Source organism: Pogona vitticeps, chromosome 6, assembly GCF_051106095.1.
Source record: "Pogona vitticeps strain Pit_001003342236 chromosome 6, PviZW2.1, whole genome shotgun sequence".
NCBI classification, from domain to species: Eukaryota; Metazoa; Chordata; class Lepidosauria; order Squamata; family Agamidae; genus Pogona; species Pogona vitticeps.
The window spans coordinates 75,591,929-75,604,466 of NC_135788.1; the positions used below are offsets into that span (position 1 = coordinate 75,591,929).

The 12,538-nt window shown below is 39.7% G+C and overlaps 1 protein-coding gene across 1 annotated transcript in view; it reads left to right on the plus strand.

Annotated features, from left to right (window-relative positions):
- The window catches only part of ERP44 (endoplasmic reticulum protein 44), a 56,024-nt gene that overhangs the window by 10,794 nt on the left and 32,692 nt on the right, over positions 1-12,538 (plus strand). The window contains exons 2-3 of the mRNA XM_020806763.3: positions 10,662-10,734; positions 12,448-12,487. Of these exons, the coding sequence (XP_020662422.3) occupies positions 10,662-10,734; positions 12,448-12,487 (113 nt within the window). The remainder of the gene's footprint in view (positions 1-10,661; positions 10,735-12,447; positions 12,488-12,538) is intronic.

The following is a 12,538-nucleotide window of genomic DNA, read 5'->3' on the forward strand; positions in this document are numbered from 1 at the left end:
CATTTTGAAAACCCACCGATCAGGTGTTTTGATCGTCGTAATGTGAAGAATCGGTTCCCGAAGCAGGGAACCGATCGTTGCAAAGCGAAACCCCCCCATTAAAACATTGTTTTGCAATCGCAATTGCGATCACAAAAACATTGTCATGAAATATGACTGTATTTATTTATGTAAATTTCTTAACTCTACCCTTCTCTTTAAAAAGGACCCAAGGTGGCTTACAACAAAGCACAAGGATCCATTTTTGAAAACCTCACAAACAGTCACTAAGGGAAAACTTGCCTGAAGTGAACAATCTTCATATGCTTCTGGAAAGGACAGCAAAGATGGGGCAACCTAGCCTCCAGTGGGAGGGAGTTCCATTGTCTGGGAGCAGCAACAGAGAAGGCCATCTCCTGTGTCCCCACCAAAGGGACCTATGAAAATGGTGGGACTGAGAGAAAGGCCTCCCTGGATGACCTTAACACCCAGGTGGACTCAAAAAATGAAAAAGCATTATACCTGTGAGCAATCTTTAGCCTTTACACATAGTACTGGACACACATGAAAAATATTGTAAGTGCTCACCCAGTCAAGTGAGTTTGAATAGGTGGAAGAAAATCCATGTTACCTTAGTCTGTTCTGAGACAAGAAACTTCAACTGTTACCAAATTGCCAGGTATTTAAAAAAAATAATTAAATTAAAATTCGGACAATTCTTTAAAATCAATTTCATCAACAATCATACTCAGCATGGACAACATGCATAAAATAAAAGGTATAAAGTTTTGAGTTACTGTATCAGGTTTGATTTATCTAGAAATCTTGAGGTAATTTTTACCTGTCTCAAAACTAAATAAATATTACATGTTAAGCAGTAATAGGTACATGTATAACTATGGGTATGAATTTAATAAAATACTACCAATAAAAACGAGAACATTTAACACAAGGAAGAATACCATCAGAGAGCAATTATACAGTTTTAAAACTAAATCAGCTTTAAATGTCAGTCAGAGGTAATCCCTGAGGGGCCCACAGTCTTGCTGAGCTGCCGTCACTAATTAATGGATCATTAGCAAGAAAGAACTCTGTACTGCTTGCCCTGTGCACCACATACTGTCATAATTACCTTTGTAAAACAAACCACTTTTTTTACTTATGAACTCCCATATGAATTAACTAAAAATGTTAAACAGGGAGAAAAACTTTTCAGAGACAAGCATCCTGATATTTAGAATAATTCTGACATTACTGTATATTCAGTTAGAGGTAAATAGTAAAGAATAAAGGAAATAGTTAAGAACAAAGTAAGAGAATAGCGTAGCAATACAGTGGTGCCTCGACTTACAAATGTTCTGACATACGAACATTTCAAGCTACGACCAGCTCCGGCTGCAAAATTTTTCTTCTACTTGCAGCTGGAGCGTTGAGTTACGAACAGAAAAAGGCACGGAATTGAAATTGGTAACTATTATTGGTGGAGAGGCTGTTTCTTTGTAGCACTTTTGCCCCAGCAGTTAGGGAGTGTGCGATCAGAGGAGGCTTTGGACTGCCTGGTAAGGTGCTGCTTTCTACTTTTAAAAAACTGTTCTGGGTGGGTTTTGCAGCATGGTTTTGGGCTGGGGGATTATGTTTCTGTGCTGTGATGGGTCTTGCAGGGTTTTTTCTCCCATTCTCGATGGGTCTTGCACTCTCTGTTTGCTTTCCTATGGGAAATGATGCGTCAACTTACAACCATTTCGAGTTACAACCGGAGTTCCGGAGCCAATTAAGTTCGCAAGTTGAGGCACCACTGTAATTTAAAATAAAACTGGGTACAGTACACTTATTTAAAGTAAAGAAATTCTAGAGTAAAAAATGTAACAAAGACAAAATAATTTCCTTAAGTTGCATTTTGTGGTAATTCTTAGCCAGACCATTGAGGCAACTTTTCAGATGCACTTCTCCCCACTCATAAACCCATCTTCTGATCTGAAGCCATTTTGGGACAAGAGGAACATGTCAGTTCAAGTCTTGACCACATTACAATTTATCCTATAGTTTTGCAGCAACTACTACAGTCAGTTTTGAATTACTTCCCGCCAAACACACAATGGAAAGTTAATGTGGGTAAACTCAGTCCTTTTTCATGGTTATTTACTGCATTTTGCTCAGACAGCAAGGGAATGTACATTTTTGTTGTTATTCCCAATGCTTTGGTTTATTTGAAAGGTGTGATTGCTTGTATTGCTGAAGGGGCAGTGTGGAAACAGAGGGGACAATGATGGTGGCATTTTAAGTGGAATAAGCAGCTCTCTTCTTTCCATGGAATAACTTTTTAAATGGTACTGTCAAATATAAAACTGACCCAGCTCAGTGCTGTACCACTTGCTGAATTTTTTAAAAAAATAAAAAAGTCAGGGCTGAAGAAAAGAGATTAGGAAGAAGGCAGCACAGGATGTTTGTTCCCTTAGATTGTTAGAAGCTGTCCTGGAGTCAATTTTACTGAAGGGTGATGTGGGGGGGAAATAATGTCAATTGTTTTTACAACCGTTTGGAACCAGTGGAGATTTAAGCTTCAACCCACCTCACCCACTTCTCTTTCATTGCTGCATTTCAATCCCCATGTGAGCTAAAGGGTTTCCTTCGAAAGAAAGGAAGGAAAATGGCCGTAGACCAGAGAAGGAAGAGAAGGAGGAGGGTGTGGCAGAGGAGAGCAGTCACCACTGCAATAGCCTTGGGTATTATAGGGCAATGGCCAACTAGGGATGCTCCTGTTGTAACCAGCTGAGACCAGCTCTGCACAATACTGACAGCTTACCCAAACTCCACTGCTGTCTCCCAGGCAAGGTTGCTGTTACTCCTGCTGGCATGTCTTTCCCCTGATTCAACCAGTTCTGGAGACTTTACAGGACAAAGCTCCATTGACTGCCTCTTCCCTGATACACTGTAACTTGGCCCAAGAGATTTCATCCTCTTCCTTTCACCTGCCTTTCCAATCCATCCATGCCTTAACCTGATTTGAAGCCAGGAAGGTGAGATCTTGGGGTGGGGGGAGAGATTGACAGGCTGCACACTACTTTGGAACCCGAGTCACACAGGTTAGGGGTGCAATTCAGAGCCAGTGGCTGGGCAGGGGGGAGCAGATGCAAAGGGAGAAGAGAGGAGAAGGGGGTTATGTCCTTCTTGGGTGGGGCGCAGAGAAAGAGAAGGGAGGGTGCTGAGAAAATCCATCAAATGAAGCACCCACTTTTCTGAGAATTCCCACCTCCATGCCTCATTTTCTAAGTCATTCTGTTTGCAAATCTTTTTCCCCCATCTATTCACCCTCCTCTCCTTGATTAAAGGAGGAACAAGAGGCAGTCCGTGCCAAAACCCAGCCTGAAACCCGATTGAAATGGATCCAGAAAATCCGTTTCATCCACCTGGAGTTGCCCGGCCACAACCCACTCCAAAACTTTGCCTAAATAAGGGAGGTTCACTACTGGTCGGTAGTTAACCACCAGCCTTGGCTCCAGGTTAGGCTTTTTAAGTAGTGGTCGAATTACCGCCTCTTTCAAGGCAGTAGGGACCACTTCCTCTCTCAAAGAGGTGTTCACGGCCTCCTGGACCCAGGTGCGAACCCCCCTGGCTGATCTTCCAATTAGCCAGGATGGGCAAGGGTCGATCGGAGTGGTGGTAGAACAGACAGATCCAAGCACCCTGTCCACATCCTTAGGCCTCAACAATTGAAACTCATCCATTAATACTTGACCTAAGCATGCCGCACTGGACACATCCTCTTTTTCTGCACTAATGGTGGAGTCCAACCCATTGTGAATCTAAGCAATTTCCCCCTCAAAATGAATGGCAAACTCATCACAGTGAGTTGATGAGCAGTTCAGGACCTCCACCAGATTTCCCGGTTGAAGAAGATCCGGGACTACCCAAAACAACTGCTGGACAACATTCTGAGGAAGCAATACAGATGGTGAAATATTGCTATTTTGCCAGCCGTATTGCCATGAAATAGGCTCTAAGTCGTATTCGATCAGACTCCCAGCGGGATTTCCTCCACCTATGCTCCAGCCGTCTCCCCTCTCGCTTCACCGCCGGCAATTCAGAAGTATACCAAGGAGCTGTCTGGGCTCTGCATGCAGGAAGAGGGCATCAACCACCATGGTCATCTCCCTATTTCATAGTATGATCTAATCTTCGACCAGCGCGCCAACCATATCCCCCAGAGCATTCAAGAAACCATCCGAATCCATTAGTCTCAGAGGGCAGATCATCTTAATAGATCCCCCACTCTTGCAGAGGAGAGAAGAACCCAGTAGACTAAACTTGACCAGAAAGTGGTCTGACCATGACAGTGGGGTCACAACCAGCCCTTCCACATCCAAACCACCATCTTCCAGTTCTATTGAGAAAACCAGAACCAAAGTATGGCCCTTCTCATGTGTTTGACCCATGACACATTAAGACATAATTATGAAACAAATAGCTTCATTTTAAACTCCCCAAACAAAACAAGCCTTCGAGAATACATTAAAACAAGAATCCTTTTTCTGCAAGAGAGCACATTAAGGCAACTTACATTTATATATTGTCCTCCCTGGATTCTTAGTCACAAGAGGAACTCAGAGGAGTACTCACATATTAACATTTAATAAATGTACTATTTGTGTGTGTATGTGCCCAGATTAATGATTTGTGTAACATGAAATGATTCACGTGTAATATTCAAAATGTGCACACTGGCAAATACATCCCGTAGTGATATTAGTGGCACTTGATACAACTCTATGTGTGCCGTACACCAGTCTTTGGTCCTCCAGATATTGGGGCTTGAATTCTTTAAAAGTTGCAGGCAGTGTAGTCATTGGTCGAGGATTCTGGAAGTTTAAATCCAAAACATTTGAAGATCCAAAGGGAGAGAGCAACATCTGTACTCAGATTCCATATCAATATGTGATAAAGAGTGCACATGTTCATAGAGATTTTTGTTGATTATATTCAGTATCACTTCTTATCAGACTGCATTTCTTCTTGAATGTGTGACATAATATCGTAATCTTTGTGGCACTGTTGCAATCAAGCATCCTGAATAGCAAAATCTAGATCTCACAAAAATGCTTAGATCTCACATAAATAATACACAATAATGTATTATTTTTTTGTCAAATTCAATTAATTTCTTGTGCAAATTTCATGGCAATCAACAGAAAAGTACCATGTTTAGATGAGGTAATATGGCATTGTGCCTGCACAAAAATTTGCTAGTTCTACTGAAACTGTTAGAAATACTATAGTCTAATTCTGCCTAGTTACTAAAATAAATATGAAATCCTACCATAAAAAGGTTACTATGAAACTATAATTACTGAATGAATGCCAAGTCTGAAGTTACTAAATCAATGGTAGCCATGTCTAAATGATAAAATGTTGAAGCTTTTAAAAATATATTTATTTATTTATTTATTTGTTTGATTGATTTATTTGATTTATTTGATATATACCCCGCCTATCTGGACCACCACAAAATGTAAATAAAGCCTTGGTGCATTTCGGGCTCCCAAAATGTTTGCATTACTTTTGAACTACTCTGAAGTAGCTTGTAGTCTGCAACAACTGTTTTGAGTTTCCATTATTTATTTATTTATTGAATTTATACCGAACCCATCTAGTTAAATTGACTACTCTGGGCGGCTAACAGCATATAATATAAAACAATTTAAAATATAAGCACAATAACACATCAATAGACAATACTCATTAGAAATACACTGCTGTCTTTTACTTTCCTCAGATACAGTGGTGCCTCGCTTAACGATGTTAATTGGTTAAAAAACCATTGCTATGGGAAAACATCGCTAAGCGAAACACCATTTCCCATAGGAATGCATTGAAAACCGGTTAATTCGTTCCGATGGGAACGGATTGCCGTCCTTAAGCGAAAATCCCCATAGGAAACGTCGCTAAGCGATACAATGTTTCCCCCATTGGAATGCATTGAAACCTTTTCAGTGCATTCCAGTGGTTTTGCGATGTCCGTTTTTGCAATTTTAAGTGTGTCTTAAAAGGTTAAAAAACGGTTTTAAATGCTTGGAATCGTTAGTGCAGCTTCTAAAATGTGTGCAAACTTAATTTGGCTTTGATCTGACTCTGTTAATTTTTGGTGAATTTTTTTTCTCCCCCATTGGAAACCATTGAACTGCAGGTTCCTCCAGTCCAGCTTTTTGCATGATGTATTCTGCATATAACTTAAATAAGCAGGGGGACAATATACAACCTTGTCGTACTGCCTTCCAGATAAGGTGGTCAGGCACTTGCATGTCTTTAAGGACTTGCCATAGTTTGTTGTGGTCCACACAATCAAGGCTTTTGCATAGTCAGTGAAGCAGAAGTGGATGTTTTTCTGAAACTTTCTGACTTTCTCCATAATCCAGCATATGTTAGCAATTTGGTCTCCAGTTCCTCTGCCCATTCAAAATCCAGCTTGTACTTCTGGGAGTTCTTCGTCCATGTACAGTTGAAGTCTACCATGGAGGATTTTGAGCATAACCTTGCTAGCATGTGAAATGAGTGCAATTTGTACGATAGTTGGAGCATTCTTTGGCAATGCCCTTCTTTGGGATTGGGATGTAGACTGATCTTTTCCAGTCCTCTGGCCACTGCTGAGTTTTCCAAACTTACTGGCTTATGGAGTGTAGCACCTTAACAGGGTCATCTTTTAAGATTTTAAATAGTTCGTCTGGAAGGCCATCACCTCCACTGGCCTTGTTTTGAGCCATGCTTTCTAAGGCTGGATGTCTGGCTCAAGGTCAGCAACCACACTGTCTGGGTTGTCTGGGACATCCAGATCTTTCTGGTATAATTCCTCTGTGTATTCTTGTCACCTCTTCTTGATGTCTTCTGCTTCTGTAAGTTCCCTACCATTTTTGTCCTTTATCATGTCCATCTTTGCACAAAATGTTCCTTTGATATCTCCAATTTTTTGAACAGATCTCTGTTTTTTCCCTTTTATTCTTTTTCTCTATTTCGTTGCACTGTTCATTTAAGAAGGCCCTCTTGTCTCTCCTTGCTAGTCTTTGGAAGTCTGCATTCAATTTTCTGTAACTTTCCCTATCTCCCTTGCATTTTGTTTCCCTTCTCTTTTCTGCTATTTGTAAGGCCTCGTTGGACAGCCACTTAGCCTTCTTGCATTTCCTTTTCTTTGGGTTGGTTTTTGTTGCTGTCTCCTTTACAGTGTTACGACTCTCCATCCAAAGTTCTGCAGGCACTCTGTCCACCAAATCGAGTTCCATAAATCTGTTCTTCACTTCCACTGTGTATTCATAAGGGATTTGGTTTAGATCATACCTGACTAGCCTGGTGGTTTTTCCTACTTTCTTCAGTTTAAGCTTGAGTTTGCTGTAAGAAGCTGATGATCAGACCCACTATCAGCTCCAGGTCTTGTTTTTTACTAATTGTATAGAGCTTCTCCGTCTTTGGCTGCAGAGAACATAATCAACCTGATTTCGGTATTGCCCATCTGGTGATGTCCAAGTGTTGTTGTGTTGTTGGAAAAGAGTGTTTGTGATGACCAACTTGTTCTCTTGACAAAATTCTATTAGCCTTTTGCCCTGCTTCGTTTTGAACTCCAAGGCCAAACTTACCTGTTCCTTTTATCTCCCTGCTTTAGCATTCCAATCCCCTATAATGAGAAGAACATCTTTCTTTGGTGTCAGTTCTAGAAGGTGTTGTAAGTCTTCATAGAATTGGTCAATTTCAGCCTCTTCAGCATGGGTGGTTGGTGCATAAACCTGGATTAATGTGACGCTAAAAGGTCTGCCTTGGATTCGTATTGAAATCATTCTATCATTTTTGAGATTGTATCCCAGTACAGCTTTTCCCACTCTTTTGTTGACTTTGAGGGCTACTCAATTTCTTTTACCGGATTCTTGGCCACAATAGTAGATATGATAATTGTCTGAAATGAATTCGCTCATTCCCATCCATTTTAGTTCACTGATGCCCAGGACGTCAATGATTATTCTTGTCATCTCCTGTTTGAACACATCCAGCTTACCAAGGCTCATAGATCTTACATTCAGGTTCCTATGCAATATTTTTCTTTGCAGCATCGGACTTTCCTTTCACTTCCAGGTGTGTCCACAGCTGAGCATCCTTTTGGCTTTGGCCCAACCACTTCATTAGCTCTGGAGCTACTTGTCCTCCACTCTTCCTCAGTAGCATGTTGGATGCCTTCCGACCTGAGGGGCTTATCTTCCAGCATCATATCTTTTAGCCTTTTGTTTCTGTCCATGGAGTTTTCTTGTCAAATATACTGGAATGGCGTTCCAGTTCCTGCTCCAGGTGGTTCGTGTTTAGTCTGAACTCTCCACTATGACCTGTCCATCTTGCGTGTCCCTGCATGGCATAGCCCATAACTTCTCTGAATTACTCAAGCCCCTTCGCCATAACAAGGCAGCAATCCATGAAGGGGTTAATTCTATAAGCTTACAAGCTTCTATAATCTTAAGGAGTTACTTCTATAAGCTTACAATATTAATGTTCTAAGCTTATAGAATTAGTGCTTAAAGTTGTCTTCATAATGAAGTCTTAACTGTGTTAAATTCTGATTAGGGAGTTCTTTTCTTACAGACATCAAGTAAAAATCTGTAATGTCTGAGAATGTAGTATGTGTGCTTGACTGATTTGTTGATTTAGTGATGCAAAGGAATATGTTACTTCCCAAAACAACTGAAAGTAGAAATGTGGGATGGGTTGATGTTTCTAGTAAAATTCCATGTGCCATACATAGTGGGTTAAAAGGTTGTGCTCTTATTGCACAAAGAAGGAGCCTCACTGCTCAGTGACATTGGATATATAGAGATCCAATGTAACTGAGCAGAGCTAGGAATTATATGCCCCCCAAGTCTGTTTCTGCAGTTCCCAGAAGCTCTTTTCCCACCTTTAAGCACATTTACTCCTCTAGTAGAGTCATAGGCATATTTCTGGCTATGTTGATGCATACTTTGTTTTATCAGAAAAGTCAGTTTTAAAAGAACAACTGCAAGTATAATTTGTGACTGTCTGCCAATATGGAAATGACTTTCTGGTCACTTCTGGTTTCATGTGGAGTGGCCGGTGCTGTCCTTGGAGGTTCCTAAAGCTAGAAAGTGATCTCATGCCCCCCACAACTGCCTACCCATGTCATGGAGGAAAGGCTGTCGGTTGCAACTAGGAATAATAGCTGTGTATTATCTCCAGCATCAGAGGAAGTATAACTGTCTATACCAGTTGCAGGTGTTGCAAAAGAAGACCAGTATTCGGTTCTTGTGCTGCTTTTGGAGCATCTGATTGACTATTGTAAGAACAGAGAGCTGGAGTATATAGGCACCCTGTCTGTCCACTATTGAAATGAAGCTAATAATTTACTTTGAGGAATCTATGCATAAACTGCTACCAAGATATATGGAGCATGGATTGTGTTTATTTTGTGATATTGCTGTCCCATAAATATAATGTGGCTAAGTATAGGAGCTTGCATTATAGAGGCCAGACTTTTGCACCTTTTAGAATCAGTTGCCATTCATACCACCACAGGATAGCTGTACCCAACTACTTTCTTCAAAGTGCACACACATATCAAGAACAGAATTAAATTGGCATGATGAAGTCTTAGTTGAAAACCTTACATTGCTTCCATTAGTCCTTACTTACCTGCTACTAAAAACAATCACTTCATTGTTGTCTTGGCATTTGCATTTACTGAATGTTAAGATAAGACAAAGAAGATTAATCTATTCTATGAACTGGACTAACAATGCCCAGGTACTTTGTAAGTTTCCTGTATGTAACCAGCGGTGGCTGGAGTTTGACTCCGGTTCTCTTCTTTCACAGGATCATTTTAAGAATTTAGAATTGATATGGAGATGAGGGGGAAATGTTCACTAAATTGATTCATATTTTAATATTAAGTTCCTGTCTGAATCACTGGCTTCTAAATCAGTGTTTAGGATGCCAAACAAATATTTACTCAGTGCAGCCTTTGATCAGCAATAAAATAGACAACAGCAAGTATTTTCTAGCTTTGTTGTTGTTATGTACCATCAAGACACTTCTGACTTATGGCACCCTATGAATGAGTGCTCTCCCAAATGTCCTATCCTCAGTTGCCCTGTTCAGCTCTTACAGCCTCTAGCCTGTGGCTCTTTCATGGAGTCATTCCATCTCAAATGTGGTCTTCCTCTTTTTCCTGCTGCCTTCTTCCTTCCCCAGCATTATTTTCCAGGGATGTTTCCTAGCTAGCTCTTGAATATTAAATATGTTCAAGAGTAGCAAGAGTAAGCCACATCTTATATAAGAAAAATTCTGTTAAAGAACTGATTTTATTTTACATACATGCTAATATGAATATATATTGGTTGTAGCGCAACAGGGTTAGGAGATGAATGTGGCATTTCCTCAACACTTGTAAATTTCCACCATGTGTAATTTAATGAGAGGAGCTTTGTTTCCCTATCTTCAGCTCCCCCTTGTATCGAAAGGGCAGTATGGACATTTGCAGTTTTGAATATCTACGTCATGGGAGGCAAGGGCAACAGTGTGTAGCCTTCTGATGATCCTTTCAAGAGTCCCTTCATGCATATAATCCATGACTGGGGCCTAGGCAATGCCACAGTGTGATGAATTGGGTGTTTGCCTGACCGAGACCAATATTTGTACACTTGCAGGTGTCCTGGCTCTTTAGTCCAACAAGAAGTGAAATAACAAGTCTTGACAGTGGCAACATAGATGATATTTTAAGTAAGTACTCAAATATTTGTCCTATGTATGTTAAACATTTTTATACCCTCAACCAATTTTTATCAGTTTATATTATGAATGAGTCTTGAGTCAGTATTCAGAATCTGAAGTTGTCTCAGATACAGTGGTAGCTTAAAAATGTATTTTAAGCCCGCTCCTTTAAGTTACAGATGCAGTCCTGAGCTACACTTACTCTTGCAACATTGGCATTTAAGCAGTTTAAAGTATGATAGCAACTAAAGACTGCTAATGCCATGCTACAAGTGAGGTTCAGCTGAGGTAGTTAAAATGCTTGTGTCTTTGGAACTCCAGTTCTGTTAGAGTATGAGAGAAGCTTCCATGATGCTAATTTAAAAGCAAATGCATTATGTTTAATTCATAATTTAGTCTCACTAAAATCAAGATAATGTAAATTAATCATGACTAACTTGTGTTTTTTTATTACATTGGAACAAAAATGTAAGTAACTGAGTCTGTAGCTCATTGTTGGCCTCTAATTGTGATTGGGGAAAGTAGAGAAACATGAGGAGAAAGTTTGCTTATCCAAAAATGTTTATACTATGCAATATTTGTATAAAATATCTTAACTGGGCTTTTCCAACAAATTCTACAAATTCCAACAAATTCTACAAATTTCTTAAGTGCCTGTTTGAATTACACTGACTGACTGTTCTTTTGACTGATAATGGAGAAACACAGAGTTCTCACAACATTGCCTTGCAACATATGAGAAGAAAAATTTACAACTAGAACATTTTAAAGTGCTTTACATGCCTGAAATTAATCCTAGCAATATCACAGGGTTGAATTGGTATTGTATCTGTTTTAGGGGAGGAAGGGAGTTGATTCTGAAAAGTAGTGGCTTTACTAGGATGAGGAAACGTGGCACTTCAGATGTTGTTGGACTACAATTTCCATGTCACTACTATCACTCCCACCATTAACATCTGGAAATCATTGGACTCAAACTCCAGCATCACATGCAGAACCACAGGTTGCCACCCTTGCTTTATGCAAGCCATTTAAATTGGTTCATGGCTGACCTGAGATTTTAATTAATGACCTTTGATACATAGTTAAAAATTCTCAACCAGTATATTACCTCAAACCATTGCATTAAAAATGCAAAGGGAAAAATTGAAAGAGAGAATACCGGCAGACACAATAGTGCAGTATCTTTAAAAAAATCATGCATTATCTTCAATGTTGTAGTAATGTTATATTTTTAAATTAGTGGGATCAGTTTTCAGTAATAATGGAAGAGTATTTTGGGCAAATAGACTTCTGTATTAGGAATGCTGTTATTTAAAATGTGCACCATTTATATGAAATACATGTGTGTTTCAACAATATTCATCCTTCACTAAGTGGAGCTTATACTGGCTATGCTGAGTGCTTTACCACAAAGATTAGTGTATTGTAGAAAAAACAGAGCCATGATATTTTTATTACGCTAATAGAAAATGGCCTCTCTTTTTTGAATAAGAATCAGCAGGGAAGATAACAGGGCCAGCAAATCAGGATCGGTAACTAAAACTATATTCATTTGTGTGTTTTTGTTCTGATATACGCAGATTCTATCAGTTGCTCTTCTGGGAGATTTTATATAAAGACATTTGCTCTCTTGTTTTTTCTTTACTTGTTTTCTTACCTGGTAAAGCCTTGGCTTTGTACTGTCACAACACTTACAGAAAACTTCTTTCTTTTCTTCAGACAATGCAGATGTTGCTTTAGTGAATTTTTATGCTGATTGGTAAGTATATCTGCACTCTTTCATGGGACTCTTGCTAGCATAGAAACCCTT